The sequence below is a fragment of the Leptopilina heterotoma genome, unplaced genomic scaffold (genome assembly GCF_015476425.1).
Source record: "Leptopilina heterotoma isolate Lh14 unplaced genomic scaffold, ASM1547642v1 Lhet_219, whole genome shotgun sequence".
NCBI lineage: Eukaryota > Metazoa > Arthropoda > Insecta > Hymenoptera > Figitidae > Leptopilina > Leptopilina heterotoma.
In genome coordinates, this window is record NW_025110936.1 from 113,401 (window position 1) to 140,249 (window position 26,849).

Here is a 26,849-nt window from a genome sequence, read left to right on the forward strand (position 1 = left end):
TCTTAAAGTTCAACATTTTTTCTTCTCTTTTATGGGATTTAGCTTCATTATTTTTGTGCTTTTGGAAAATACTTTACTTATTAAATTGTCTCGACTCTTTGGTAAAAAATGTAAAATTATCGAAAATTATCAAAAATTCAAAAATCCAAATTTCTTAAAGTTCAACATTTTTTCTTCTCTTTTATGGGATTTAGCTTCATTATTTTTGTGCTTTTGGAAAATACTTTACTTATTAAATTGTCTCGACTCTTTGGTAAAAAATCAAAAATTATTAAAAATTATCAAAAATCCGAAAAATCGAATTGCTTAAAATTCAACATTTTTTTTTTTGTCTTTTATGCCATTTAGCTTTATTATTATTTGAATTTTTATTCAAGAGAAAAAATGGAAAACTGAAAATATTTAGAAACTTTTAAAAATTCCAGGCCTTTTCCATGATTTCCCTGATTTCCAGAAGCCATTTAAAAATTCCATACCATTTTCATGATTTTCCAGATTCTGTAGGAACCCTGCTTTTGTCTGACTTTCTTCTAAATTATCGATCGAATTCAGTGATTTTTGGGGTGAATTTGGTTAAGTTGTAAAATGATTAATTTCTATTTGAATTCGTTTTTTTTAATGTAGAAAATCTGATGTTAATTTAATTCTTTTTTCGTTATGCACGGCAAAAAATATTTGGCTGGATGAACTACAGATTTCACTTTAGTAGCGAAATTTTTCAGTGCTTCAATTAATACTTCCGTTATTCTAGAGAAACTTATCGCTATTTCAAGTAAAACTTTTTTCATTGTGTAATAATTATTATTTCTTTGAAAAGTATTTAATTTAAAATGGCTTTATAAAATAAGCAATGCAAAAGATGACCCAGATACTAATTGTAATTGTTCTAGCCATAGTTTAAGTCTAGTAATGTAAATTCTATTTAAATTGAGACCATTGAGTGAAATTATTTAAATTTTAGTTAGTTAAATCTCTTTGTTAGGTTATAATAATTATTTCTTTAAAATTTTTTAAATTGTTTAAAATAAGCAGCCCCATACAACATTCCCGCGCGCTTGCGCGCGGATAGTTTGGCTAGTTTATTGAATAATTGAATATTTCTTAAAATTGAATTTTTATCAAGAATTTTAGTCAAAATTCTTAAAAATAATTGAAATTTTTCGGCGAATTTAAAAAAAAATTTTCAATAAAAGCAATTTTCTATCATTTTATTTAAAATTGTATAAAAAATAATTGAAATTCTGCGATAAGGTTTGTTATTTATGAAAATAATTGAATTCTTTCAACGAATTTTATTAGAAATTTTTTTAAAGAATTGAATTCCTGTGAAGAATTTTATTTGTGAAAATAATTGAATTCCGAAGACAAGAATTATTATTTCTGAAAATAATTAATTTTATGTGAAGAATTTTATTCAAATTTTTTTAAATAATTGAATTTCTCAGAATTTTTAAAAACTTTTTTAAAATAATTAAATTCCATTGAGAAATTTCATTAAAAAATTAAAAATAATTGAAATCTGACAACGAATTACATTATATTTTTTTAAAATAATTAAATTCCTGTGAAAATGCTAATTTTTGAAAAGAATTGAATTCTTGGGAACAATTTTATTATAATTTCTTAAACAATTGAATTTTCGAGAAAAATTTTATTATTTATGAAAAGAATTGATTTTTTCCGAATAATTTTATTCAAAATTTTTTTAAATAATTGAATTTCCATAAAAAATGTATTATTTATGAAAATAATTGAATTCTTTAGAAGAATTGTATTAAAAATAATTAAATAGTACAGGAAAATTTTAATAACTAAATCTTGTAAAGAATTTTGTCATTAAATTTTGTTAAATAATATAATTTTTAAAAGAATTTTATTTAAATTTTTAGAAATAATTGAATTTCTGTGAATTTTTTTAAACTTTTTGAAAATAATTAAATTCCATCAAGAAATTTTATTAAAAAATTGAAAATAATTGAAATCTGACGAAGAATTTTATTGAATTTTTTTTTAAATAATTAAATTCCTGTGAAAATGCTTATTTTTTAAATAATTGAATTCTCGAGAAAGATTTTATTATTTATGAAAATAATTGAATTTTGCGAAGAATTTTATTCAAATTTTTTTTAAATAATTGTATTCCCATAAATAAATGTATTGGAATTCTATTGAAGATAATTGAATTGAATAGGAAAATATATTAAAATTCTAATTTTATTAACTAAATCTTGTAAAGAATTTTGTCAAATTTTTTTTTAAATAATAGAATTTTTAAAAGAATTTTTTTTAAATTTTTCGAAATAATTGAATTTGTCAGGACTACTTTTTTTCAATTCTTTGAATGTATTTGAGTTCTTTCGTGAAATTTAATTAAAAATTAAAAATAATTGAATTGGTGCAAAGAAATTTATGAAAAATTGGTAAGTAATTGAATTCCTGTGAAATTTTTATTTAAATTTTTCGAAATAATTGAATTCTTTTGGAAAATTTTATTAAAATAGGTAGTAGATATTAAAAATAATTGAAATAAGGGAAATTTTTAAAAAGAATTGAAATTTTGCCAAGAATTGTATTAAATTTTTTTAATATAATTGAATTTCTGTAATTAGTTGTTCTTAAAATTTCTATTTAACTTCTATTTTAATTCTATTTAAATTAAAAATTGATATTTTCTAAAATTTCAAATTGAAACCTTTGAAGTTCATCTATTTATGAAGATTGTAAACGCAACTTTTTTCAAATCCAATTAATTTCGAACTGTTTAAGTAAAATTATTCATTAAATAATAATTTATAAGTTATAATATAACAATATTATAAGAACTATCGTTCTTCAAGAATTAAGTTATTTAAAAAGAAATTATTATCAAAAATAGAAAAAATTGAAGGGTTTGGATTAGAATTCTTGTCAATTTCATAGTTTATAAGTACTTTTAATAAAAATCCCTGACTTTTCCCTGATTTCCCTGACTTTCCTGACTTGTGGCAAGCATATTTTTGATATGAAAAAAAAATTGGCACGCACCGTCGCCAATGAAATTGGCAGCCTTTGAATTCGAATTGAAACAGCTGGTGAGCTGCGCTAGATCCAAAGTTCCCACGCACGACGGTACAGTGAGATTGTGCTCGTACAATTTTGTTGAGGGTCGATAACCAGGAAAATGATCGCCGGAGGGAATTTCAGGGAACATCGCTGCCAAGAGTGAAGTGATTGATGTCGATTGTTGACAGGAATTTGGCACCAGCATTTGAGTTGATTTTGCTCGTGGAAGAGTGGCAATTGGTGTTGAGCCCAGCGATGGATTTGGTGCGGAACAAGCCTGTTGGCGTGTTGGTGGAATAAGTGTTGCGCCCGAGGAGGACATTGATGATTTTGATCGCCCTCGCGATGGAACACTCGTGGGCGGTGTGATATTTCTCACGCCACGCTGTTGCCTTGGAAAGAGTTGCGTTGACGCCGATCTTGGTAGGGTTTTAGGCGATGTCCTCGGTTGTTGAGGCGTTATTTCCGGTCCCAATTGATCCAGCGATTTACTATGTCGCGCCGAGGGCGTCAACATAAATCGTGCTTGAATCGAATTAATGTCCACTCCACCGTCACTACGCGGCGACCAAACACTCACGTTTCGCGAATCCATCATTTGATTAATGCCACAACTACAATCGTCTATGTCGGAAACTGCAATTGAAATTTTATTAATCGATTTCTGATCTATTTTTGAATTGTTTTTTGAAAAAGTAATTATTGAAAAACAATTTGGAATATTTACCACTGTTTCGGTGCCTCTGCTGCATGTCGGCGTACTGATCTTCGAAGATCAAGGGCAGAGTGTGAAGATCGCCGTCCAATTCGGGACAATGCACTGGTAAGGGTGGTAAAGCGGCTAAATAACGAGATCTCCTGGCTGCCTCACTAACCGCTTGATAAGATTGATAGTTAGCGTCGTAGCAACCCGCTGCCGATGTTCTAGGATTTTCCGAGACGAAAAATCCCTCTGCGAATCGCTTCACCTGGAGACGAAGAACACCAAATTATTTTACTTTCTTCTAGCAGGCTTCACGTTCAATAATTAAATTAAAATTAAATTCATTTAAATTAATTACAATTCGAATTTTTTATAGTTTAAATTTATTTTTCAATTCTTTTGAAATTAATTAATTAAATTAAGTTAAATTGAATGAAAATTAATTAAACTTAATTTTAAAATAGTAGCAAAAAGTAGCTTTAAGACAGAAAAAAGTAGTAAAAAAGTAGCTATCAAAAAATTAAATTTGACGACAAAAAAACTTGTTTTAGTCGATTCACAAAAATCATCAAAATTTTACTGATGTCCATAAAAAATATTCATTCTTTTTCTTATCACTTCTAAATTTTTCTGAAATTCAATTATTTTCCAAACTTTTAGATAGAATTCTTCAAAAATCCGTTTGTTATTTAAAAGTAATTTGTAAAAGGAAAAAAATAAAATTCTGTACATTTATTTTAATTAAGTATGACAAAATTTTCAATTAATAGGAAATTTAAAAAACTAATTTCAATTTTTTCGAGTATTTAACTGAAATTGAAAAATTTTAATTACAATTTTTCGAAGGTTAATTATTTTTCAAAAGTTCTAAATTAAATTATTGTAAATTAAATATTTTTGTTAAATAAATATTTAAATACTTATTTTTATGGAGTTTTCTACAGAATTTAAAATTTTTATTAATTGATAAATTCACTTTCTATAATTTTAAAGTAAAAGCTTTTTAAAATTTAATTCTTCTTTTGTAACTTTTTTAAAATTTAATTTTTTTTAAATTTTTAAATAAAATTATTCAAAACTTCAATAATTTTTTACAAAAATAATAAATTATTATTAAATTTATCAAAAATATTTGAATTCTTTCGACGAATTTTAATAAAATTTTTAAGAATAATTCACTTTTCGAAGAAGTTGATTAAAATGGTTTTAAAAATAATTGAAATCCTGCGAAGAATTTTATCAAGAAATTTAAAAATAATTGAATTCTGTTGCAGAATGTTGTCAAAATTTTTGAAAATAATTGAATTTTTTCGACAAATTCTATAAAAATTTCCTGAAAATAATTGAATTCATCCGACAAATTTCCGTAAAATTTTTTAAAATAATGGAATTGTCTAGAAAAATTTTATTATTTATGAAAATATTTGAATTTTTCCAATAAATTTAATTAAAATTTATTGAGAATAATTGAATTGTCTAGAATTTTTTCGACAAATTCTATAAAAATGTTATTGAAAATAATTGAATTTTTCCGACAAATTTCATTAAAATTTACTGAAAATAATTCAATTTCTTTGAAGAATTTTGTCAAAATTTTTGAAAATAATTAAATTCTTCCGACAAATTCTATAAAGATTGTAGGTAATCAAAATAATTGAAATTCTGCGAGGAATTTTATTATTTATGAAAATAATTGAATTTATGCAACCAATTAGAATTTTTTTTTAGTTTTTAATTAATAAATTATAATTGATTTTCCATTATTAAATTTATTTTTAAATAATTAAATTTCAGTGAAAAATTTTACTATTTGCAAAAAGTAACTGATTTCTTGCGAAGAATTTTATGAAAATTTTTGTAAAGAATTGAAATTAATTTTTAAATCAATTCTTTTTAGAAAGTTCTACGAGAATTCAATTATTTGAATACGAACATAAATAATTGTCAAAACAATTGTTTTTTTCTTAAAATTGAATTCTTATAAAGTATTTTATGGAATTTTTCGAAATTAATTGATTTTTTCATGAATTTTAATAAAATTTTCAAAAATAATTTCATTTTTCGAATGAAATCATTTAAAATTGTATATTTAAAATAATTGAAACCATGCGAAGAATTAGGAAAATTCGATTAGTTTTTAATCAATAAATTATCATTGATTTTTAATTATTAAATTTTTTTTAAATAATTGAATTCTTGCGAAAGAATTTTATTAAAATTTCTGTAAATAATTGAATTTGTTTTTTAATCATTTTATTAAAATCTGAAAGAATAATTCAATTAGGATGTCTAATAATTTAATGACTAGTCTTTTAAAAATAATTGAACATTCTAGTGATGAATTTTATTATTTAAGAGAATAAATTAGTTCCTATGAACAAATTTTATCAAAATTTTTGAAAAAAAATTAATTCTTTTCGAAGAATTTTATTAAAATATTTTAAGTAATTGATTTCTTTCAAATAATTGCAAAATTCGGAATAAAAATAAAAAAAGTAGCTTATAGTGTCACAAACATCTAAGAAAAAAAGTATCCAAATAGAAGCAAATCGTAAAAAAAAGTAGTAAATAGTAGGTTTTTAGTAGATGAGTGAGAAGCCTATTTTACTCAGAGGGTTTTATTCCTTTTCTTCTTTCTTTTCCTTCTATTCTCCTCTTTTAGCAATCAGAAAAATATTTCCAACGATAAGAATGAAGAAAAAAAGACAAATTTACCCTTAATTGATGATGAACTCTTGCCAGATGTTGATGAATAGCCTCTCTGCCTGAGAAAGCTTCCAAAAAATGTTGCCAAAGAACGATATTTTGAGCGCAAAGCTGTGCAATGTCAGCCTCTTCAGTATCGATCTTCTATTATAGGCGGGAGAAAAAAAAAGAAAGAAATTAATTTCATTTAAGAAAGAAAACTGAAGAATATTTTTTTCAATTTACTTATAAATATATATATATTATTGATTTCTAGAAACCTTGGTGATTTCTTTGTGTGTATTCTGAGCAACTTCCAACGTTCTTTGCTGCCACGTGGGAAGAAGCCTCGCAAGATCAGCTAAATCATTGAGCAAAGATTCGCGAGCCGCTAAGAGCAATCTCGTAACTTCCTGCTGAACTAATTTCGCGTGCTGAATCCTCGTCGCTGATCCAACACATCGTGTCGTCGTTTCCTTAAAGACATTAAAAAATATTTATTATTAAAATTTATTATTACAATTTTTTTAATAATTTAAATAATGATTAAAATATAATAATTAAAATAATAAAAAACAGGGTTGCCACACTTTTGCTCTTTTTAAATTCCCTGACTATTCTAGGTTAAAAAACGGAATTTTTCAGATTTTTAAAATGAAAATTATTCGAAAACATCAATAACTTCATTTTTAAATAAATATTTAATCATTATTTTTTATAGAAATTAAGATATTCGAAAATTTGAAATTTAATAACATAAAAGAATATTTATTATAAAACATGAAGATATCGATCACTCCGAGCCTTCGACTCGGAGTAATCGCTTTCTTCATGTTTTATAATAATTAAAACTTGCTACTTTGTTACTGTAACTTCTTCAAAAATTATTTTCATCATTACGATTATTTATTTTTAGAATTTTGAACCAAAATTCTTCTTTAAATCAATTTTTTAAAAATAATTTTTGAAAAAGTTCTTTGTGAATTTTCAAATTCTTTTGTTTACGATTTAATTTTACGAAATTTCGATTATTCTGACATTCTTCAGTTAACTATATTAGAAATTAAAAACTTCAAATTAAAAAAAATTCCATTAAACTTATTGAGAAAAATTAATTCTATAAAATTCTTAATTAAAAGTATGAAAAGTTCAAATTTCAAAGATTTTAATTTGAAATTCATTTTTAAATCAATATTTATTAGAAAATTCTACGAGAATTTAATTATTTAACTATAAAAATAAATATTTTATTAAACAATTCAATGTTTCTTAAATTTGATTTTTTATAAAGAATTTTATCAACGAATTTTCAAGTAATTTAATTCTCTTGACAAATTTTAATAAAATTTTTAAGAGTAATTGCATTATTCGAGAAATTGATAAAAATTGTATTAAAAATAATTGAAATTCTGCCAAGAATTTTATTAAAATTTTTGAAAATAATTGAATTAAGAGGAAAATGTTATTATTCATATATAAAGATAATTGAAATTTTGACGAGAATTTTTGTAAATTTTTAAACTTAATTGAATGTTTGCGAAGAATTTTATTAAAATTATTTTGAAAAAAATTGTATTGTTACGCAAGGAATTGCATTAAAATTTTTTAAAATAATTTTTTCTTTAAAGAAATTTAATTAAAAATTTATTAAAAATAATACTCAAATTCTAATAAATAAAGTGTAGCCAAGGTTATTAAAATAATTAAATTTCTTTGATACATTTTAATAAAATTTTTAAGAATAATAACTTTTTTTTCGTAGAATTCGATTAAAATTGTTTTAAAAATAATTTAAATCCTGTGAAGAATTTTATCAAGAAATTTGAAAATAATTGAATTTTTCCGACAAATTTCATTAAAATTTATTGAAAATAATTGAATTGTCTAGAAGAATTTTATTATTTATGAAAATAATTGAATTCTGTTGAAGAATGTTGTCAAAATTTTTAAAAATAATTGCATTTTTTCGACAAATTCTATAAAAATGTTAATGAAAATAATTGAATTTTTCCTACAAATTTAATTAAAATTTACTGAAAATAATTGAATTTTTTTGAAGAAAATTATCAAATTTTTGCAAATAATTGAATTTTTCCGGCAAATTTCATTAAAATTTACTGAAAATAATTGAATTCTTTTGAAGAATTTTATCAAAATTTTTGAAAATAATTGAATTTTTGATACAAATTTCTTTAAAATTTTTGAACTAATTGATTTTAAATTAATAATTTTATTTTTAAATAATTGAATTCCTGTGAAAAATTTTATTGTTTGCAAAAAGTAATTGAATTCTTGCGAAAAATTTTATTAAAATTTCTGGAAATAATTGAATTTGTTTTTTCATCATTTTATTAAAATTTAAAAGAATAATTCAATTAGGATTTCGAATAATTTAATTAATAGTTTTTTAAAAATAGGTAACTGAATTCTAGTGATGAATTTTATTATTTATGACAATAAATTAGTCCTTATAAGTAAATTTCATCAACATTTTTGAAAAAAAAATTGAATTCTTTAGGGAATTTTTATTAAAGTATTAGATATTAAAAATTATTGAATTAAGGAAATTTTTAGAAAATAATTAAAATTTTGACAAGAATCTTTTTTACATTTTTGAAAATAATTTAATTTTTGAGAAGAATTTTACTACTTTTGAAAATAATTGAATTTCTGCAATTATTTGTAATTGCTAAAATTCAATTTGTTTTAGTGTTTTTAACTAAAATTCTTCTATAAATCCATTATTTTTAATAAAACTAGTTAAATATATTATATTAAAAAAGTTAACTAATTTCAGAAGAATTTCAGTTTTTAAAATCTTTTTTTAAATCTAAATTTTTTTTTATATTTCAAATTAAATTTATTTAAAATTGAAATTTCACAAAATTTTAAATTAAAATCTTTTAAAGTTCATCTACTTATGAAAATTGTAAACGCAATTTTTTTAAAATTGAGTTAATTTTGAAATATTTAAGTGAAATTAGATTAGAAACTCACTATATTTCCAAAGAATAGATTGTTATCAGCATTTGGTGTCGATTTAACCTGGACCCATGGTTTTCCACCTCTTGGAGCGCTAAAAGCAAAAAAAATTTTTTAATCAAGAAAAAAATACAATTCAACTGATTAGAAAAAAGAGAAATGAAAACTCACCAACTTTGAACGTAATGAAGAATACTTTTTCTGAATTATCCCAAATTGCAGCATGAAACAAAAAAAATTGAAGAGATATTGCAAAATTGTTTCCATCGAGGGTACAAATTTCAAAAATTGTTTGCAATATACCGACTTTATGTACGGCTGATGGAGAGCCACTAGACAAGCGTGAATCGTGATTGATACAGCGGCAAGATGAAAATAATCAAACAACACCGGCAGATGATAGTGCAGACCCTTTGTCGGAACGAAATTCAATTGAAGGGCTCTGAAAAACAATGAATAATTATCGCATTAAAATCTTTTATCGCCTTTCGATTTTTCTGGACAATAAAAAATTAATTTTCGAATTTAATCTACAATTTTGATAAATAGTTCTTTTAAAAAAAATATTTTTCGATTTTCTTTTATTTATAGCATAAAAAAACCTTTCGAAAGGTTTATTTTTCGATTTGAATCAATTTTTGACAATAATTCCCAAAGATTTTTTTTTTCACAAAACGTAAATAATTAAAAGTTGCAATTTTCTTTGAAAGAATATTTGAAAGAAAATTGCAATTTTTGAATGAAGAATTCATTATAAAAAGAAAAAGAAGTAAAAAAGGAAAGAAGTTAATTTTGACGAGGCTGATGATTAAAAATGAAAAAAAGGAAAAAACAGTTCGCGGATCAGAAACTCACCTCGATGATACACATGCCATATTTCCGGGTTGAGTTGGTTCGCTGAACCATAACTCAACTCCAAGATTAAAGTGGGTACGAGAGAGAACCTCCTCGATCTTGTGACTGTGCACGAGCACGTGCGCACGAAACAAGACCGACGTGCCAAGTGTCACCTCTTCGTTCCGATAGAAAATCTGAAAACGCTTGCTTGTACCCGGCGCTTCCAACGAGTCTGAAAAATAAATTACATTTTTTTTTTTACTTCTTTACTTCTCTTATTTTCCTTTCATTTCAGATATATAATAAACTTCGATCCTTGCGATCGAAAAATGGGAAACGCGACAAACTTGCTCTCTTAAATCTTGAAATTGACAATATTTCACTTTGATTACAAATATGTCTTCGAGGAAAATTTCTTTTTGAAAATTATTTAATAATGTAACTGCCATTACTAAATGTATAAACACTAAATATGAAATTGTAATAAATTTATAAATACGAAATATATAAATAATAAATATATAAATACTAAAAACTATATAAATAAAATTCGTATGTAGATAATAAATAAAAAAATAATTTTTAACAAAAAAAAATCATTTTTTGATTATTTTTAATAATTTAATAAATTTTTAATACCTAAACAACAATAGAAAAAGACAGGCTTCACACTCATCTACTAAAAACCTACAATTTACTACTTTTTTTTACGATTTGCTATTATTTGGATACTTTTTTCTTAGATGTTTGTGACACTATAAGCTACTTTTTTATTTTTATTCCGAATTTTAAAATTTTTCGAAAGAAATCAATTACTTAAAATATTTTAATAAAATTCTTCGAAAAAAATTAATTTCTTTACAAACATTTTGATGAAATTAATTTATAGAAACTAATTTACTCTCAAAAATAATAAAATTCATCACAAGAATATTCAATTATTAAAAAAAACTATTAATTAAATTATCCGAAATGCTAATTGAATTATTCTTTTAAATTTTAATAAAATGATGAAAAAACAAATCCAATTATTTTCTGAAATTTTAATAAAATTCTTAGCCAGAATTAAATTACTTTTTGCAAAAAATAAAATTTTTCTCAGGAATTCAATTATTTAATAATAAAATTATTAATTCAAAATCAATTATAATTTGTTAATTAGAAACTAAAAAAAATTTGCAATTCATTGCATGAATTCAATTATTTTCATAAATAATAAAATTTTTCTAAACAATTCAATTATTTTCAAAAATTTGAAGGAAATTTGTGGGAAAAATTCAATTATTTTCAAAAATTTAATTTTGATAATTTTCAATTATTTTCAGTAAATTTTAATGAAATTGGACGGAAAAATTCAATTATTTTCAAAAATTTTGATAAAATTCTTCGAAACTATTCAATTATTTTCAGTAAATTTTAATGAAATTTGACAGAAAAATTCAATTATTTGCAAAAATTTCAATAAAATTCTTCAAAAAAATTCAATTATTTTCAGTAAATTTTATTGAAATTTGTAGGAAAAAAATTCAATTATTTTCAAAAAATTTGAAAACATTCTTGAACAGAATTCAATTATTTTCATAAATATGTAATAAAATTCTTCTAGACAATTCAATGATTTTCAATAATGAAATTCCTCGGAAAAATTCAATTATTTTCAAATTTCTTGATAAAATTCTTCGCAGGATTTCAATTATTTTTAAACAAATTTTAATCGAATTCTTTGAAAAATGTAATATTATTCTTAAAAATTTTATTAAAATTCGTCAAAAGAATTAAAATATTTTCAAAAAATTTGATAAAATTCTTTATAAGAATTCAATTTTAAGAAATAATCAATTATTCTATTAATAATTTATTTTTGTATTCAAATAATTGAATTCTTGTAGAACTTTATAATAAGAATTGATTTAGAAATAATTTTTAGTTAAAATTTTGGATAATTATTAAATATTAAAAACGTTGAAGTATACGAATTTTGTAAATAATTAAATATCGAAAGATCTAATCTTTAAACATTTTAATTTGTTGTAAAACTGTAAAAATATTGAAATATTAATTTTAGAAAATTATTAAATTATTATTTTTCTAAAAAATTATTGTAATTTTTCAATTATTGTAATTTTATTTAAAGATTAAAAAAAAATTAAATTTCGAAAGAATTACAGTTGTAATATCTAGGTGAAGAATTAAATTTTAAAAGGCTTATTACTTTAGAATTAATAAAAATTTTAATTTCTGTAGAAAAATCCATAAAAATAAATATTTAAATATTTATTGAGCAAAAATATTTAATTTTCAATAATTAATTTAGAAATTTTGAAAAATAATTAACTTTCGAAAAATTATTGTAATTCAAATTTTTCAATTATAGTTAAATACTCGTAAAAATTGAAATTAGTTTTTTAAATTTCCTATGAATTGAAAATTTTGTCAAATTTAATTAAAATAAATGTACAGAATTTTATTTTTTTCCATTTACAAATTATTTTTAAATAACAAACGGATTTTTGAAGAATTCTAGCTAAAAGTTTGGAAAATAATTGAATTTCAGAAAAATTTAGAAGTGATAAGAAAAAAAATGAATATTTTTTATGGAAATCAGTAAAAAGTCTGAGAACTACAGAGTGAAATTTTGATGATTTTTGTGAATCGACTAAAAGTTTTTTTTTCGACTAAGTTTTTTTTGTTGTCAAATTTAATTTTTTGATAGCTTCTTTTTTACTACTCTTCTCAGTCTTAAAGTTACTTTTTGCTACTATTTTAAAATTAATTATTGAGTGTAAAGCCTGAAAAAAACAAAATTAGAAAAAATTGAGAATATTTTCAAAGTGAAATAATTTTCAAAATCTGATTCTCAAAATTGACAATATTTCTCTTTAGTTACAAATGTCTCAAAGAAAAAGAAAATTAGTTTTTAAATTATGTAACAAATAACTGATAAGTATTACAATACAAAAAACAAAATTAAAATAGAAAAAAATGAGAATATTTTCAAACAGAAATAATTTTAAAAATAAAATTCGAAAAATCTAAATTCTTAACAGGTAGAAACAGTAGAAACAAAATTGCATATATAACAAAAAAAAATGAGAATATTCTCAAACTGAAACAATTTTCAAAATCAGATTCCAAAATTAGTGCTAAATTGTTAGTACGGGTAGTCTCCAAGATTGAAAGCCGAATATATAATCGTGTTCCTGAGAGCATACAATGTTCCTTAATAAAATATTCACAAATCCAATGTCGATATAATGTGGAAATACATGTATTATATATATAGAGAACAGTTGACAAACTTTGCCTATATTTAATTAAAGAACTAATTAACTAGACTGTATGCACTGTTAAAAAATCCATTAGCAAAATGACCTTGATTTTGATATGAATTTTTTCTTTAAAACAGAAACAATTTTTCTCTATAATAACGCAATTTGTTTTTCACTTACGATTTCGCATTTGATTAACTTCAACCTTGATGGGCAGCTTTGGCGAAACTCTGAGAGCAGTTCTGATTTGATAATATCTGCAAAAAGGTAAGAAAAAAATGTAATTTACAATTTCAGAAAAATTATTTAATTTTCTAAAAAGGAAATGTTAGAAAAATAATTTTCTTCACAAGGAAGGAAATTTAAAATAAAAAAATCCAATTTTGTCCTTATTTATGAATGCGTTAAAAAAGAAAAATTCACTTCAGTAAAGGAATATAATTTGAAAATGACTTTGAAAAGAAACTTTAATTCTGATTGTATTATTCAAATTCAGACTTTCTTTGATCTTCTTTGAATAGTTTGCTAACTACTCAATTCAGAGTTTGAAAATGAAAAGTGAATGAAACAGAGAGTGCAAGTTCGCTATTTTCCTCTTCTTTTTTCAATGAAAAAATATTAAAGCAAAAAAATATAATTTTCTTTTCTCGAAATAGAAATCTCAGAAATTATACTAAATTGAAAAAAAGCTTTAATTCAAAAAAAAGAAAAATCTAAATATTCCTTTGTCGTTAAATTAGCATTTTAAAGTATTAGGTAAATTGACATTTCTTTATTAACAAGAAAAAAGGGGGAAAAAAATGATTTAAAGAGGGGAAAAAAATGGAAATAAAAATTAGCTCGTACTTACCCGCGCTGAAAGAGATCGACATTGTAAAACTTGCAAAGCTCGAGAGAGAACTCGAGGGTGGCCTGAAGATCGCTCATCGCTCTTCGCGACGGATGAAACCGCTCTCATCCGTTTCCCACCACCCTCAACTTGGAATCGTATGAAGATTCGCTTCACCCACGACGATGTTACGCGCAGGAAAAATCTTCAGGATGATGATGATGACAGTTGCCCTTCCCAACGTCATCTTCTCCCATTATGAGGCATCGGTTCAACCCTCCAGGTACCCTGAATCAAAGTAAGAAAAAAATTAATTGCCAAGTCAAGTAACAATAAATAAATTAATTAGTAACTAAATGAATAAATTAGTAACTAAATAAATAAATTAATTAATAAATTAATTAATTAATTAAATAATAACTAACTAAATAAATTAATTAATAACTAAATTAATTAATTAATAACTAAATTAATAAATAGTATATTCAGAAAATAATTAATAATTAATAATCAAATATAAACTTCAATTGTAATAAAATTTTTCCAAAAAATTCAATTATTCTCTAGATTTTTAAAAAATTGTTTGATAAGAATAAAATTATTTTCATAAATAATAAATTGCTTCGCATGAATTCAATATTATTCTCAGTTCAATTTTTAAAAACAAAAAAAGAATTCTCCAAAGAATTCAGTTGGTTTCAAAAATTGTAATAAAATTATGAGAAGAATTTAATTATTGTTTCCAAAGAATTTCAATAAACTTCAATAATCAAATTTTTAATTATATAATTATTAACAGACACGATTTAATTATTTTCAAATTTTTCAATTAAAATTATTTTAAAAAATCTACAATACATATTTTTGCATGAAAAGCAAAGAAATTCTTCGAAGGAATTAAATTATTTACTAAAACTCCTCAATAAAATTGCGTTTAAAAGAATTTAATTTTCTGTCAATAATTTTTTATAAAATTTAATAATAAAATTAATTACAAATACCTATTCTGATAAAAATAATTATTTTCAAAAAAATTAAAAAACTTTTGGAAAGAATTCAATTATTTTCAAAAAACTTTAATATTATCTATTCTTCGAAAGAATTCAATTATTTTGAATATTTTAATAAAATTCTTTGAATGAATTGAATCATTAACAAAAAATTGTACAATAAACAATTTTGAGAAGAATTTAATTATGTTCTAAAAATTTTAAAAAACTTCAAAAATTAAATGTTTATAATTACAATTACTGGCAAATAAAATTATTTTAAAAACTTGAAAGAAATTCGTCATCAAATTGAATTGTGTTTAAAGTTTTTAATTAAAATTATTAAAAAAAACTTCATTATTTAAAAAAATTCAAAGCAATTCTTCAAAACAAATCAATTATTTTCAATACAATTTTTATAGAATTTGTGGAAGAAATTCAATTATTTTCAAAAATTTTAATAAAATTCTTCAAACTTCTTCAATTATTTTCATAAATAATAAAATTCTTCTAGACAATTCAATTATTTTCAGTAAATTTTAATGAAATTTGTCGGAAAAATTCAATTATTTTCAAAAATTTTGATAAAATTCTTCATAAGAATTCAATTATTTTCAGTCAATTTTATTTAAATTTAAATGAAAAATTCAATTATTTTCAAAAATTTAAATAAAATTCTTCAAAAAAATTCAATTATTTTCAGTAATTTTCAATTAAATTTGTAGGAAAAATTCAATTATTGTTTTCAATAACATTTTTATAGAATTTGTCGAAAAAATTCAATTATTTTCGAAAATTTTGACAACATTCTTCAACAGAATTCAATTATTTTCATAAATAATAAAATTCTTCTAGACAATTTAATTATTTTTAAAAATTTTGATAAAATTCATTATATTTCAATTATTTTCAAAAACTTTGATAAAACTCTTTCTAATTGAATTATTTTTATAAATAATAAAATTCTTCAAACAAATTCAATTATTTTCATAATTAATAACATTATTCTCAGAAATTTAATTATTTTAAAAAATTTGACTAAAATTTATAGAAACAATTTACGTATTTTCAAAAATTTGAATGAAATTGTTTATAATACTCGGAAATTCAATTATTTTCATAAATAATACAATTATTCGCAGGAATTAAATTACGTTAAAAAATTTTAACAAAATTCATCGAAAAAATTGAATTATTTACAGAAATGTTAATAAAATTCTTCATAAGAAATTCAATTATTTTTAATTCAATTTTTATAGAATTATTCGGAAAAAAATTGAATTATTTTAACAAATTTTTATAAAATTCTTCAAAAGAATTCAATTATTTTCAACAAAATTTTTATAGAATTTGTCGGAAAAATTGAATTATTAAAAAAAAATGTTGATATAATTCTTCAAAAGAATTCAATTATTTTCATTAAATTTTAATTAAATTTTTCGGAAAAATTCAATTATTTTTAAATTTCTTAATAAAATTTATAGCAACTATTCAATGATTTTCAATTAATTTATTCAAAAATTCTAAAAAATATTTAGAATGTTGGAAACGATCTCTAAAAGGACATGTCAATTAAAAATTTCTCAATTTGACGTTTCGGAACTGGATCCAGTTCCCCCTTCAGAATTTATTACATTTTACTACATACTGATAAAATGATATACATGGTTTTTTCTGTTTTAAACTGAATTGTATTTTGAAATAATTTCGATTGATATTATATTTTATTGCTTTTCTTTACGAACGAAAAAAACATGTATATCTTTTTTTCAATATGTAGTAAAATGTAATAAATTCTGAAGAGGGCACTGGATCCAGTTCCAAAACGTCAAATTGAGAAATTTTTAATTGTCATCTCCTTCTGGAGATCGTTTCAATTTAAAAAAATTGAAACAATTCAAAGTTTTATCAAATTTCATTGAAATAAATTTTATATCTGAAAGAATTTAATTTTCCAACGCTTTTTAAAAATTGGTTTTGAAATTTAATTGCATCTTTGAAGAATACGATGAGAGAATTATTTTTTTTCGGTTCAAATTTGGAAAACATGTTTTTCCTGACGTAAAACAAATGTAAAGGCATATTGAACGATAATCGTAAATCATGACAGAGCCACCAAGGAGAAAGCAAACTTGATAGAGGAAAAGAGATTAGGATATTCTCGAGCAATAATTTCCTCGTTCGCTCGCGGGTGCACTTGATGTTGAGAAATCTTCTGGAAATTGGATTAGCTTATTCAATCGAGTGACAGGAAAATTCGATAAATAAAATATTCCCCTATTTTTTATCCTCGTCCTCTTCTTTTTCAAAAAAATTAAGAATCGTACACTTGACATTTTTCAATAATTATATATTTCCTTGTTTTCTCTCTGAGTGAATTTAATTGATCATTGTGGGAAGAAATTTAATTCAAATATTCGAATTTCATAATTCGAAATTCGTCAATAATTTTTCTTTACTATTAGAATATAATAATTGAATCAATTGAATAAATGGAAACAATTGAATTAAATGAATCAATTTGTTTGAATGAATGTATCAAAATTAGAAAAATTTCGCTTCTTCGCCATATTCTGTTTTTCTTTTTTGTGCGCGAGGGCTTGAAATTCTCGGCATAGTTTTCAAGTATATAGTGGAGAGAGAATGGCTTTTCATTGTCAAGGTTGAGAAGAAACGATTACAACACTTTCCATTAGAGTGTCTTGTGAGATATGAAAAGAGGGTGTACCCACGTGTGTTTCGTCAAGAATGGATATATAAGAACAATTCAACACTTTCTCTCCTTTTGCTTCGCACCTTTGTCAGTTGGTTAAATTCAATGTTTTAAAGGAATAAAACATTGTCGATTTTACACTATAGTCGAGATTTATGTTCAAAAAAAAGAGGGGAAAAAGAGTTCTCTTTTCTTTTTTTCCCCTTGCATTTTTCCTGAGGGCGATATACGACTTTGTCGACTTCGACATTTTTCCTCTCTTGTCCTACATACGTCTCAGTTTTCACTTCAAAGCATTTCTCACCATTTGTGTGTATATATTCGTATTCATGATATCTTCAAGTGCAAACGATTCAAATGATATCAATATTTCAATCTTGTTTCAATTGTCAATGCCTCGATACAGTTCTTCGTGAAGAATTCAAATAAAAGAAGATAGTATAAATAATTGTGTTCGAATTTTCAAATTATTTTTATGGAAAATTTTGAAAATTGTCGGTAAATTGATAAATCTTCTTCTCATCCTTTCGAAATCTGTCATTTTTTCTTTTTTCCACTCCTATTTTGTCTTCTCTCCTTTTTCTTCCTTCGAATTTCAGGAAAATTTCCTATTTTCGGAGATTGAGATCGAAATCCATTTTCGTCACTTGGGAAAAATTGTTCTTCTCTCGAAATATTTCCTGTCCTCGAAAAAATTCATCTTGCCTAAAAATAATGAACGAAAATTAATAATCGATTATTAAAATTAATTCGAAAACTATTTTAACAGAAACAATTTATTTTGTACAAATTATCAGGTGTGAAGTATTAAAAGAAGAAAATAAATTTCCTATTTTTGAAAATTGAGATTGAATTCCATTTTCTCCAATTGGAAAAAATTATTTTTCTTTCGATTTCTTATCCTTGCAAAAATTTCTAAAAATAATGAAGAAAAATTATTATTCTATCCAGTCGCTTCGAAAACTGATCTAATAGAAAAAATTTTCTTTTTTTGCACTATCAAGGTGTTGAAGTATTAAAAGAAGAAAATAACAAATACGAAATGATTGGAAGTTTGAAAGCCTCGAGGTAACTAAAAATGTCTCAATACAGCTGCGATAGAAAAAAAGAATTCAAATCACACCCTAGGGAAGTTTACTAAAAAAAAAAAAAAAGATTTCCGTCCTTCATCCCTCACTGTCTACACGTCGAAACGAGGTCAAATTTAATGAAAAGCAACAAATATTATTTTTTTTCCCCAAAAATATAATAAGTACAATCACAAGAAAGAAGATTTCTCGTTCTGACAACAATTTATCGGATTTTTCCGCATAATGTTAATTATCTCCTTTCTCTCTCTCCCCCATTTTTTCAAAATAAACATTTCTTTAGTTTTCTTTAGTAAACAAGAAAAAATCAAGAGAAATTTTTAATTAATCGTATGCTTTCCTTAAGGAGAAAATCATTTAAACTGAATTTTTAATTCTATTAATTAATACAAGTCGAGAGAAAAATTTAAAAAATGATTTTTTTTACAAAAAATAAAAAAGGAGAAAAAATATTTCTCCTCCTCTTCAATATTCTCTCGATTTCATTGCTGGGAAAAGTTGAAATTTCTAAACGATAAATCTTTGGGAAATTGTTACAATTTTTATGAAGGACAGATTCGAATTTTATGAGATTGGAAAGAAATCTTCATTACACGAAACTTTTGGAAAAAGATAAAAATCTAACTTTTGATATATATTTGAGGGGTGTGTAAAACAACTTTTGACGTATAGAAAAAATTTGTTCTTAAGAAACACATTTCTTTCGAAGCGGAAAAATTTTTTTCACAGAAAAATTTGTTTGAACAATTTTTTTTAAAAGAAAAATTCGTTTGAGCAATTTTTTTAACGGAAAAAATTTTGTCTAGCTGAGAAAATAATTAATGAAACGAAATTAAATTAGAATTGTAATTTTCTTTTTAAATTTCCCTTTTTTTGCTTTTTTCTTCGTTTTTTCTAGTTTAATGAAACAGATACAGAAAAGTAACTTCTCAAGTCACTAGAAATTATCTCCTAAACCCAATCGAGTTTCTTACAAATCGGGGCTAAGTAGATAACTTCTTAGATACTTGACGATAAAGGTCTCATCAATATTTTACTTGAAGTGTACTTCAATTAAAGAGTCTCTGCTCATTTTAGTTGCTGACATGTAGAAAAAAAACTGATTCACAAAAAAACATTAAAAGAAATTCAATCCAGAATAATATTTCCCGCGAAATTCGTATTTATCCAATTTCAAAAAATTTTTAACTTTTGAAGCAATTTTTTTTTCGTTTTAATTGCAAAAGAAGAAATTAAATCAAAAAAGAAATTTTTCTTCTTTTCATAAAGTAAAGTTATCGCAAATAAATTTAAAAATTCGCCAAAAATTGAAAATTTTTATTAATAATACAAAAAATATTAATAGACAAATTTTGAAAATTAAAAAATTGAACAAATTATATTATTATTTTCAAAAATTTTAACAAAATACATTGAAACAATTGAATTATTTTCAGAAATTTTAATAAAATTCTTCATAAGAAATCCAATTATTTTTAATACAATTTTTATAAAATTTGTCTGAAAAATTCAATTATTTTCATAAATAATAAAATTCTTCTAGACAATTCAATTATTTTCAATAAATTTTAATGAAATTTGTCAGAAAAATTCAATTATTTTCAAATTTCTTAATAAAATTCTTCTCAACCATTTAATGATTTTCAATTAATTACTTCAGAAGTTCTAAAAAATAATTGACTTTTGGAAAAGTTACAGTTGTAATTTTTAGAAATATTTAATTAAATTTCAAATAATAATAATAAATAATAATAACAAAAAAATATTTTTTTAGAAAAAAATTATTTAATTTTTAAATAATTTAATGTGGAAAAAATTAAAAAAAAACAAAAAACATTAAAAGAAATTCAATTCAGAATAATATTGCCAGCGAAATTCGTATTTTTACAATTTAAAAAATTTCCAACTTTTGAAGCAATTTTTTTTCTCGTTTTAATTGCAAAAGAAAAAATTAAATCCAAAAAAAAATTTTTCTTCTCTCCTTAAAGTAAAATTACAGCAAATAAAATGAAAATTTGACAAAAATTGTAAAATTTGATTAATAACACAAAAAAAAGAATAAAGAAATTTTGAAAATTATTCTCTTTTAAAAATTAAAAAAAAAATGAGAAAATTAAACAGAAATTGAACAATTTTATTAATAACGCAGAAAAGATTAATAGAGAAATTTGGAAATTTATTCCCTTTTAAAAATAGAAAAAAAATTTGAACATAAAACAGAAATTGAACAATTTAATTAACAACACAAACAAAATAATAGAGAAATTTTGAAATTTATTCTCTTTTAAAAATTCAAAAAAAAAAAAAAAATTTGAAAATTGGACAGAAATTGAACAATTTTATTAATAACGTAAAAAAAGATTAATAGAGAAATTTGGAAATTTATTCCCTTTTAAAAATTAAAAAACAAAATTGCGCCAATAGAAAACTTATTATGAAATAAAATATTTTAATTTATTCCTATACGATATGACGATAAATAAATAAAATGACGAAGAAAGCGAAAAAATTCGAATAATTAATAATATTGGTAAATTTTCTATTTTTGATAAATTGAATTCAAAAAAACGAAAAATATAAAATTAGACTGCCAGAAGAAATTTTCTTTTTTCATAAAGAAATCTTTTTCGTATCGTCTAAAATAGAAGACGATAACTATATGACATTACGTTCATTGAAGTATGAATTATCTTATTGTTAAAGTTCGAGATATGAAAATCGTTTCGCGATGCAGTAAAAAATTTTTTTTCTTTTTTTTTTATATTATATCCTCTGTATATATATAAAGGTATAAATACGAAACACTGGGGTAAATATCCAAGCTTTGCACGTAGTGTCAGTAAATATTGGTTATCGGTGCTTGAACGATAATATGAAACGAGAAGCCGCATAATGCTTAATGAGGTGATACGAGATAATCGAGAACTTCTGAAAATAATAGTTTTAATCTTATTTAAATAAAAAAAAAAAAATAATAATAAAACAAAATGAAATAAAAATCGTATTTCTCTTCACCTTGAATTATTTAACTCGCGCGACTACATCCGGAAATACACTTTTTATACTTTTAAAGGTCAATGATCATCACATTAAATATTCCCTTTTCCTATCGATTATCTCCTTAATATTTCATTACTTATAGTGAAACAAATTTTATTTTCTTCCGCCGAAGCTAATTTCCTCTGTCTTTAATCGGTATTTTGCAATAAAATTCAGTAGTGTTGATAATTATTCCTATTTATCGTCGTGTCGTATAAAAACAAATTAAAATATTTTATTTCGTTTAATAAAGCAATTTTCGAATTTGCTTCTTTTAGTGAATTTCGATATTTTTTTATTGGTATTTTTTAGTGACAAAATTTTCCAATTTTTTTTTTCAGCACTGCTAAAAAAGCACTTTTGAAATTTGCCTCTTTTTCTTGATTTCGATAGTTTATTATTGCTAATTTTTTTTATTATGAACAAAATTTTTCAATTTCTTTCAATTTCTTTTTTTCCAGCAATGCTAAAATAGCAATTTTCAAATTTGCTCCTTTTAGTCGATTTTGATATTTTATCATTTATTATTTTTGTTATTAACAAAAATTTCTTTTTTTTCAGCAATGCTAAAATAGCAATTTTCAAATTTGCTTCTTTTAATTTCTCGAAGAAAAAAATTTCCATATTTCGTTATTAATAAATTTTTGTCATTAATTAAATTTTTCCAATTTGTATTTTTTTTTGTTTCAGTAATACGAGAAATATAAATTCTTTGCAATGGAAATCAAATATTTTTTTTTTGATGACTCCTAAAAAATTGAAAATCGAGACTTTGGGGTCGAATTCATGGAGATTGTAACGAAGAAGAAGAAGAAGAAGGTGGTTCGTTATTATATGAAAAGGGGTTCTTGTCAGCAGGATATGACGAAGGGAGCTCCAATGGATAGGATCGTCTAGACGTCTGACCAAATACGCGCCTTTCTACTCGAAATGGTGGGTGTGGAGAATCGTCGGTCACAGGTCAAAAGAGTCACGAAAATTCAAACATCGAATCAATATGAAATTTTCAATTTCCCTTTTCTACACACACACACACGCATCTATTTCCGATTCGTAAAAAAAACCATCTCCCTCCTTTTAATCTATGCATATTGAGAAAAGGGTTATCTTTCCATTACTATTTCTTCCAAAAAAATTGACTTTCAAAAAAAAAAAATTTTTTTCAAAAAAGAAATTCATTTTTCGAAATTCTGTTCAATTCTTTGAATTTGTGAAAATTCCCCCCAACTATTTTCTCGAAAAGAAAATTCTCTTTTCGAATATTTGTTCAATTTCCTCCTACAAAAAAATTTCTCCTAAAAAAGAAATTCATTTTTCGAAATTCTTTTCAATTCTTTGAATTTTTGAAAATTCCCTCCAATTATTTTCTCGAAAACAAAATTCTCTATTGGAATTTTTGTTCAATTATTCTTTAAAATTGGAATCTTTGAATCTTCGATTCTTGAATTCGATAAACTGAAGAATTGATTTCTATTATTGGAATATATCTCGAAAAAATTCTCTACTCGAATTTTTGTTCAATTATTTTTTCCGATTGAAAGATTATAATAATTCGATGAACTGAATTCGAAAACTTCCGTTTTTTGGAATTGACTTTCGACTATAATCTCGAAAAATTTCCGAATTTTAGTCCAATTTTTCTTTGAATTCCGAAGAATATAATTCGATAAACTGAAGAATTGACTTTCAATTATTGAAAGAAAGTGAAAATTTCATGAACTAAAGAATTAATTTCTCTATTTGAATTTTTATCCATTTTTTGAATTCAGAAGAAAATAATTCAATGAACTAAAGAATTGACTTTCATTATTGAATTGAATATAATAATTCAATTATTTTTATAAGGAATAAAATTTTACTCAGAAATTAAATTTTTTCGTAAATAATAAAATTTTTCGCAGGAATTGTATCAGTTTCAAAAATTTTAACAAAATTCATCGAAGGAATTGAATTATTTTCAGAAATTTTAATAAAATTCTTCATAAGAAATTCAATTATTTTTATAAATAATAAAATTTTACTCAGAAATAAAATTATTTTCATAAATAATAAAATTTTTCGCAGGAATTGAATCAGTTTTAAAAATTTTAACAAAATTCATCGAAGGAATTGAATTATTTTCAGAAATTTTAATAAAATTCTTCATAAGAAATTCAATTATTTTGAATACAATTTTTATAGAATTTGTCGGAAAAATTCAATTATTTTCAAAAATTTTAATAATATTCTTCAAAAGAATTTAATTATTTTCATAAATAATAAAATTCTTCTAAACAATTTAATTATTTTCAATAACATTTTTATAGAATTTGTCGGAAAAATTGAGTTATTTTCAAAAATTTTGATAAAATTCTTCAAATTATTCTTTCCACTTGGAAGATTGTAATAATTCGATGAACTGAATTCGACGACTTCCGTTATTGGAATTGACCATCGACTATATTCTCGAAAAAATTTAGTATTCCAATTGTAGTTGAATTATCCTTTGAATTCAGAAGAAAATAATTCGAAAAACTAAAGAATTGACTTTCAATTATTGAAAGAAAGTGAAAAGTCGATGACCTAAAGAATTAAATTCTAAATTCGAATTTTTCTCCATTTGTTGAATTCAGAAGAAATTAATTCAATGAACTGAAGAATTGACTTCCATTCTGGAATTGAATTCCATGATCAATATTCGACTATTTTCTCGAAAAAATCCTCCACTCAAATTTTTGATTAATTATTCTTTGAATTCAGAAGAAACTTAAAATTTAATGAGTTGAAGAATTGACGAATATTGATTTTTCGATTTCTCTAAAGTTTGGAAATTTTTCCCGACTTCGAAAATGTAGTGACACTGGATTTTTTTTAATCACGTGGATCCTTTCGCAAAATCTTTTCCGAAATTCCCTCCATATAATATAGCGATGATGATAATACACCTATTTGTCTACATTTTCGGTCCGTCGTTGCTCTAATCGATAAAATCCAGTGCAATAACCTTATCTGTTGACATAGAAAATATTTAATTAGCAAAAAATTTCTATCTAAATTAATATTTCCATTAATATTCATTACTATTTTAATTCTTTATCATTTGTTTCATTTTTCTAAATTTTACTTCACTCCGTTAACTCTAAATAATAAACGAAGCTTGTTTGTAATACAGGAAATTTTCCCGACCCACAATAGTAAAGTTTCGCGTTACAGAGAAAGAGAAAGAGGACAGTTAGAAGTTGGTGACATTTAATAATCAAAAAACTTTTGCCTGCTTTTGCCAGCTTTTGCTAGCTTTTGCTAGCATTTACTACCTTTTGCCAGCATTTACTAGCTTTCGTCAGCTTTCACTCATATCTAAGTTAAAGAGGAGATAAATGTTTATGAAAATTGTATCAATTGAAAAGTTTCATGCATATGTATAAAATGATCTATACGTGAGTCAAGAGTTCACTCGAGTCTATTTAACCTTGTTAATATCAATCCACTAAGAGCACTCAAACGCAAAAGGTTGCTCTTTGGTGCGAGAAATTAATTTTCCATAAAGTTATTAAAGCCCTAATCATGTGCTGTGGAAAAAAAATTCTCCCCCTCTCTCTCTCTCTCGTCCATTAAATTCGGAAGAATGAAAAAAGAAAACTTATAGCCGAATAATTAAATCCTAATTTATCCAAATTAGGAAATTATTTTCCCAATTTTCCCTCAATCTCAAAAGCTTAAAAATTCATTAAATTTATAATTACTCTTATTTCCAAAGAGAGCAATAATTTTCCATTCCTTTTAATTAAAATTTTTTAAAATTAACTCTTAAATAAAAATTTATCCTTAAATACAAAATTTATTCTTAAATAAAAATTTACTTTTAAATAAAAATGTATTCTTAAATATAAATTTATCTTTAAATAAAAATTTATTCTTAAATAAAAATTTATCCTTAGATAAAAATTTATTTTTACTATTAAAAATTGAGCAATTAAAAAATTTTCTTTAGAGTATTTTTTTTGCATTTGAATTTGAACAAATTTGCTTTCGTTTTGCGAAAAGAGTCAAGGCGCTTTTTTTTTAAAGATAATTAATGAATTTTGTATCTTCAATTGCTGGGAATACTCGACTCATTAAAAGAGATGTGTATGTATTTTTTTTTAAATAAATTTTTATAACTCACAGACCTTCCCCCGATTTAATTAACTAATCCTCCCATGAAACTCTATTTTCATTGAAACGAGAGCCAGAGGCACTTTAAAAACTTTTAGTCCTCGAATAAAAAACTGTTACCGAGGCGTAATAACAGTGCAGGGTCACAGGTCAAATGTACTCACGAAATACAAAAGTTCCTTTAGACACGATCTGTTCAAATAAAAAATTATAAATTACAAATTACAAATTACAAATTAAAAATACAAAAATTATTATTAATTACAAACAATAGATTAGAAAATTATTAATTCAATTTTTTAATTCAAAAATTTCTCTATCGAGAACTATTTCTATTTTTGCAAAATATTGCGTTTTTTCAGCAGTGAAATTCTTTCTATCAAAGTCGGTTCTTTTTTCTATTTTTGAAGTCTCTTTTTTATTTTCAAGTCATTTCTTTTATTTCACAGTCATTTTTTATTTTTATTTTCTTATTTCCATTTGACATTTTTTCCCTCTATTCTTATATTCACACTTGGGAATAAATATTTTTTTTTTGA

General features: G+C 23.1%; 1 protein-coding gene across 5 annotated transcripts in view; it reads right to left on the reverse strand.

The window, feature by feature from the left end:
- LOC122501972 (protein FAM135A) overlaps positions 1–26,849 on the reverse strand; it is a 54,637-nt gene that overhangs the window by 24,083 nt on the left and 3,705 nt on the right. For all 5 annotated transcript variants that reach the window (XM_043611786.1, XM_043611789.1, XM_043611788.1 and 2 more), the window contains 10 exons: positions 14,369–14,635; positions 13,699–13,775; positions 10,268–10,481; positions 9,720–9,854; positions 9,584–9,613; positions 9,428–9,506; positions 6,712–6,906; positions 6,461–6,595; positions 3,770–4,010; positions 3,025–3,678 (listed from right to left, as the gene is read on the reverse strand). In XM_043611786.1, the coding sequence (XP_043467721.1) occupies positions 3,025–3,678; positions 3,770–4,010; positions 6,461–6,595; positions 6,712–6,906; positions 9,428–9,506; positions 9,584–9,613; positions 9,720–9,854; positions 10,268–10,481; positions 13,699–13,775; positions 14,369–14,445 (1,837 nt within the window). In that variant the 5' untranslated portion in view covers positions 14,446–14,635. The remainder of the gene's footprint in view (positions 1–3,024; positions 3,679–3,769; positions 4,011–6,460; positions 6,596–6,711; positions 6,907–9,427; positions 9,507–9,583; positions 9,614–9,719; positions 9,855–10,267; positions 10,482–13,698; positions 13,776–14,368; positions 14,636–26,849) is intronic.